The sequence below is a fragment of the Nicotiana sylvestris genome, chromosome 1 (assembly GCF_000393655.2).
Source record: "Nicotiana sylvestris chromosome 1, ASM39365v2, whole genome shotgun sequence".
Lineage (NCBI taxonomy): Eukaryota > Viridiplantae > Streptophyta > Magnoliopsida > Solanales > Solanaceae > Nicotiana > Nicotiana sylvestris.
The window spans coordinates 98,411,368-98,417,584 of NC_091057.1; the positions used below are offsets into that span (position 1 = coordinate 98,411,368).

The window sequence follows — 6,217 nt, forward strand, 5'->3', positions numbered from 1 at the left end:
TCAGCAGCTGAAGAGGAAGCACGACCAACTGCGGAGGACGAGGGTACGTCTGAAACTACAATGGCGGCCCCAAAATTTGACCTTCCGCCATGATAGGTTGCTGATCACTAACAATGGTGGGAATCTCTGATTGAGACGAGGCAACGGCTGGCTCCGTCCCTACAGGGGAGCCGCAACAACCCCCTCTCCAGATCCCGTCGAAGGAGAGTCGTCTAGATGAATCACTGTTGGGGGCACTATTTTAAACTCCACTCGCCGTCTTTTTTATGGCCCCTTTTCTTCCCTAGTAGGCGGAGATTCACCCGTCGGGAGAACGACACGAGTCAGAACTTCGGCCTGAGAAGCGGCCCTCACAGGAGTAACCACGACCGCAGACTTAACTGAAGCAGCCCTCGACGAAGGTCGGGCGGTGGGTACCACGATAGAGCGAATAGACAAGGCTGGTTGCCGAAAAGCTAACGGAGGGGCCCTCACTCTCCGCACCCTCCCTGACATCGATGATCAGCACGTGAGGAATTAAATACAAAGAGGGAAAGGAGAAAAACGGCGAACAGAAACGACATCTTACTAGAAAGAGGCATGCACCCATACTTGTCATAGAAGACCGCCCACGTGCGGACCCCCACCGTATGAGGGAGAATAGCGCTCACCCACTCACGGATACTTTCGACAGGTAGAGGCGGAAATTTCTCAGTTGCAAAGATATAACTGTAATGGAAAATGGTCGGACATATCTCCTACTAAAAGCATGAGACTTATGTGCAAAGTTCCATTTCTCAAGGAGCCCCGTCGGATATGCCACAATGTGCTCAGTTCGCATATAGAAATAATTCTCATAAAAAGGATGGTTAGCCCTGTCATCCATTTTCACCACCAGACTTTTCGGCCCCCGAGGACGCATGTGAAGCATCGTGCCACGGATGAGCTGAGGGGTGAAGATATTAAGCATGTGATCCAAGGTGATCTCACGACCGACGAGTTCCGCAAACTTGAGCAACATAAGGAGCAACTTGTACAGGTACGACGAAAGTTAGGCGGGGCATACCTCATAAAAACGGCAGAAGTCTACCACCAGGAGAGGGAGAGGAAGTGTGTATCCAATAATGAGGGGGTAGGCGTAAAACACGCAGTACCCAGGACAGTCAAAATGAACTATGTCGTTTCCTACCGCCGGTCGTATGTCGACGTAGCCGGGGATCCCCCACCTGGTTTTCAACTCTGCAATGTCTTCTTCTCTTATAACAAAAGGGATAGACTCCAGTTCTGCCCCGGCGCGACCGCTGAAGTCGGTCAATTCTCTCCTAAGGCGAGGCAAAATCTCAACTATCGACGGGACCTCCTCGTCTTCCACCACATCTCCCTCCCAGTGTCTTGAGCAGCATTTTCCGGTGCCGGAATTGTGACAGGGAGATTGGTGCGAGAGGAATCACCAGCCATTTTGTCCAGATGATGCAGCAAAAAGACAACGGAAAGAAAGGATGAAAACTTTCAGTTAACTAAGGGCAAACGAAAACTTGGAGTGTCAGGAAGGAAGTATATCTGCAGAATTCTTTCGAGTAAAAGGCAAAGAAGTGTGTCAATTGAATGATAAGTTCCTTCTATTTATAAGAGATATAAATCCCCCGAGCACGAAACCCAAGAGTCGCTAATCACACATGATAGGACACGAAACGTTTCAGTTCCCCAGGAACGTGTGTCATAATGGCGGTAAGCACGAAACAACGCTTTGATGCCAAATGACGTTTCGGTTCCGAAACAGCCGCAAACGGTCCACGGGTATCGAAAGAACGCAACCATCTCACCTAAAACCCAAGTAACGTAACTAAGGAACGATAAGTCAGATTTCGCTCGAATTCGTAGCAATCATGATCCGTCTGCCGAGCCCGACAGGGGACGACCTCGACAAACGGAGGGATTAACTGTATTGGTCAAAATCTGACCGTCACGCCGAGCTGACCAACGTCCCGCCCAAGTTACCGGGCAGTAAAAGATAACATAGCCCACTCTACATCCCATTCTCGACATCCGGCGAGTCGGAAGGAGTAATGTCTAAAAGAACGACCAAGGCACACTTGGTGCAAGAGAGTGTCGGACCAAGTAAATGGCAAGGATGCCTTGACTATATATAATATGGAAAAACCCTCGATAGGGGGCAGTCTCTCCTTCCTTTTCTCTCTCCCAAGCTCTCTTCTTGTATCTTCATAGGAAAGAAGCAATCTGCAGAAGAACATGTAAAGCTATCTCCCTCATCGATTGATGGGAGCCACAATGTTAAATTTCAATAAGATTGATTGTATCTCTTTCATCCTATATACTATCTATACTATTAGCTCTTTGATCTGGGATTAGACTGACTAAGATTTACCCCTTCATTTTCTTTGATTGATTTATTTAAAAAAGTTCCGATATTTTTTGAGTCAAACAGACATAGAAAAAAATCCATAAATCGAGAAGTTGGAGCTTTTTAAGTGTAAAATTGGAAAAACCTTAATATACTAGTCACTATTTACTAAGCACTTTTGAACCGGGGCTTGCTATTCCCCTCCTAGGCATCAAGGTGTAAAATACCCAAACTAATCCTCAAAACCTGTGTCTAATTCAGCACTTCTTCCCCTCGCAACAAGGCCGAAACAGAAAAGAGAGAACGACGAGAACAACAATGGCGTCGGCGTTGAGATCTGCTATACTCCGCCACATCCGGGTCCCGGCAACCCAAGCCTTAGCTGCAAATGGATCGAGGCTAACCGCTGTCAGATTGATGTCGTCGCACGATGACCATATCACTAAAGATGAGGTCATCAACAGAGTCCTTGACGTCGTCAAATGCTTCCCCAAAGTCGATCCTTCCAAGGTATTTTCCTCAATTCTCTTTATGGGAGTGGTTAAATTTCGATTTATTTGGTAAAAACCCATTTGATGAAGTGAATCAGATCTGAGATATATGAATACATGTTCAATTGATGGTTTATTTGCATCGTAGGTAGCTGTTTATTGGTCAAGGCTGGGACATTAGGGTTTTTATTTAGCTATAGCTTTGGTAAAATGGACATATGTTTATCCAGATGATATGAGAGTCTATTTACCTGAAACAAAACAAAATGAAAAGGAGTTGGTATATGTTTATCTTTTATCAAATTCTATAGTTATCTATTTCCCATCTAGAGTCATCAGATACTTGTGCTAGTGAGAGGTAACAGGTATCCAGTGGAATAGTCGAGGTGCGCTGGTACAGATACCACGGTCATCCAAAATGCTCAATTGTGTAATTTTAGTGTGTAACACTATCACACAAAATGCTCACTTGTGTAATCTCTGTCTGGGAAGCTTGAGAATGGAAAGAGAAGTTGATTCCTTTTTTTTATCTTTTCTGTTTCCTTTTAGGTGGATGGTAAATGTTTATTCATAGCTCTAGATGACCTAAAGACTGGAAAACAAGTTAGCCGAGAATTTTCTCTAGGCACCTGCTGCATGCTATGTTCAGAGCTTATCATTAGAATTATTTACTTCTTTTTCATGAATTTCAATCAAACTTAGTGTAGTTTGATTCTGTAGAAAAGAACTGATCTATCTATTAGATTGTCTTTGCATTGAAGTGCCAGGTTAGCAGAACTTTAGCTGCCATTTATTTTCAAGATAAGTCAATTAATTGGTTAATGAAGGAAATTAATGGGGAATTTAGGAGGTTTCGAGTTCAAATCCCAGCGAGGCCAAAATGCTAGGTGATTTCTTCCAATCTATCTAAGCCTTGGTGTACAGAGTTACTCGGTACCTGTGCTAGTGGGAGGCACGAGTACCTGTGGAATTAGTCAAGGTGCACGCAAGTTGACATGAACACCAAGGTTATCGGGATTTTTTGGGGGGTGGGGCGGGGGAAGGAGGGATTTAGGGTTGTAATATAAGAAAAAGGTGAACTAAGGATTGAGACTGCACATAACTTGCATAGTGTGCATAGTAGCACCAGCCAGGAAAGCCTCCAACTCTAAGCTATTGTTTAGCATATTTAAGATTAAATTTGGAACAAATTGCAGAGACATGCTAAGTTGTTCGAACTCGGGTACGGATGTAGATGTCGGATCTTCATAATCTAAATTATAAGATTCAGGTGTATGAATCCAGGTGCGAATACGGGTGCGGGATAATTCAAATATCTAAAACTAGAGTTACAAAAATATGCCTAGATTATGAGACATTATGTGAAAACATCACATGGTGCTTGTAAGGGTAGAAAAATTCTCTTTATCACATGGTGCTTGTAAGGGTAGAAAAATTCTCTTTATATTCAAGGTATTCCATTTTCTTCAATTTCACCCTATTTTTGTTTTTATTTTAGAAATCATTGTATCTATCTCGATTTTCTCCCTCGATTTTGGTCAAAGTACCCCAAATCGATTTACCAGATCCGGTACAGATCCCACACCCTCACCCATACCCACGTCGTGTTGACACGGGTGCGACACCGAATGTGAAGAGTCCGAGCAACTTAGGAGGCATGAACCATTTTAAGTAGCTTACTTGGGGTCCAATGGACTATAACTTGGGAGATAATTATCTGAAAAAGGAAATGATGCTTTTAGAGCTCTGTTGTGACAGGAAAGCTATTAGGATAATTGTCTGTCAAGAACTTCAAAAATTAGGTTATGATCATTCTCTCTCTTTTCTTTTCTTGTCTGCGTTAAATGGGGTTAAGTATATGCCAGCAGGTCTTTCACTTAGGTCTTTGCAGTTCTTGCACCGAACTTTTAGTGTGATGATGGATTATGCACAATAGTTAGATTTACCTGCAAGCTTTCAAAGTGGATAAAGAGAGTATGATAATACAGCTTTTTCTTCCCATTAAAAAGTGCCAGAAGACAACTAGTCAATCAGAATATAGGTTGAGAACTTTATGAAAGTGATATCCTCCCCCCCCCCCCCCAAAAAAAAAAAAAAAAAAACTTTTATCACTTTCTCTATCGCCATTTGGTGTTCTATATTATCAAAACAAGTTATGGTGATATAGTCTGTTAGTGGTGTTTATTGACTCAATTGATTCAATGCCATTACAAATGCAATCATTTCTTTCCATCTTTCCTTTGTGCCAGTACATAAGCTGGTTGTTAAACAATTTAAACCTGAAAAATTAACTGGATACTCATTCGTTATCCGAGAAAATCATTATGGGCTTTATGGTTAATAGTTATCTTTTATACAGGTGAGCCCTGAAGTCCACTTTGAGAAGGATCTGGGCTTAGACAGCTTAGATACAGTTGAGATTGTAATGGCTCTGGAGGAAGAGTTCAAACTGGAGATTCCAGACAAGGAAGCTGTCAGGATAGAGTCCTGCGAACATGCAATTGAGTATATTTATAATCATCCAATGTCTAGTTAATCTCAATGCATCTTTGTTTGTTTGAATTTGTTCATCAAAATCAAAGGTACACTTGCTCCTTGTCATTTGACTAGTTCAAGGTTGTAGAATTTTGATCCTCTTGAGAGAGGCAATAATCAGACTCTTTGGAAGACCAGTTGCTCAGGCTTTGCCATTGAGGATTATATCATCCTTTTGTTGCTTTTCTGGAAGACATGACTCAGTATTTATTCTGTTGCCGTCTTTCCTCTTATAATATTCGAATGCCACAAATTCAAGCTTGGTTTGATTGTTGCACTGATTTGAAAAATCTGTCTAGTCTGGCTCATGAACTTGTGAAGCTGATGCTGGATCTTGAGCTGTGAAATATCTCCAGCTTATTATGAAGGAAAATTATCAACTGCAATAAAACCTCAAGAATTGGAGTGGATTAGAGGTGTGTTTGGTACGAAGGAAAATATTTTCCTGGAAAATGAGTGGTTTTATCACTTATTTTTCCATGTTTGGTTGGTGAATGAAAAACTTTTTCCGGAAAATATTTTCTAGTGTTTGGTTAGAAAGTAATTTTTTTTTTTTTAGGAAAATAATTTTCTATGCTACTCTTCTCGCCTCCCCCCACCAAAAAAAAAAAAAAAAACCTACCCATTAAAAGTTCACATAAATCCAAAGGAACAAATGTGTTGTTTTAATTTTTCAAAAAAGAAGAATGTTAAAATTTGAGCTTCATGACTGAAGAAAATACTCCTTTTCTTGTTTAAACAAAACAAAAGTACTTTTTCTAAGAGGAAGCTGCCTTTTTCTCTCTCTTGGGAAAATGAGCCAACTTTCAAACAAACAACTTTTCTATTAGTTCTTGGTCTTTTTTGGGGA

The 6,217-nt window shown here is 41.5% G+C and overlaps 1 protein-coding gene across 1 annotated transcript; it reads left to right on the plus strand.

Annotated features, from left to right (window-relative positions):
* The first annotated feature begins 2,492 nt into the window (after positions 1–2,492).
* LOC104217959 (acyl carrier protein 1, mitochondrial) lies at positions 2,493–5,559 on the plus strand. Its single transcript, XM_009768320.2, has 2 exons — positions 2,493–2,851; positions 5,192–5,559. Exons 1-2 carry the CDS (start codon positions 2,660–2,662, stop codon positions 5,366–5,368), a joined length of 369 nt encoding a protein of 122 aa, XP_009766622.1. The 5' UTR covers positions 2,493–2,659; the 3' UTR covers positions 5,369–5,559.
* The last annotated feature ends 658 nt before the right edge of the window (positions 5,560–6,217 follow it).

Coding starts and splice junctions, on each gene's coding strand:
- LOC104217959 (XM_009768320.2), top strand. CDS start 2,660: ATGGCGTCGGCGTTGAGATCTGCTATACTCCGCCACATCCGGGTCCCG. Junction 2,852..5,191: donor CCAAAGTCGATCCTTCCAAG/GTATTTTCCTCA, acceptor TCTTTTATACAG/GTGAGCCCTGAAGTCCACTT.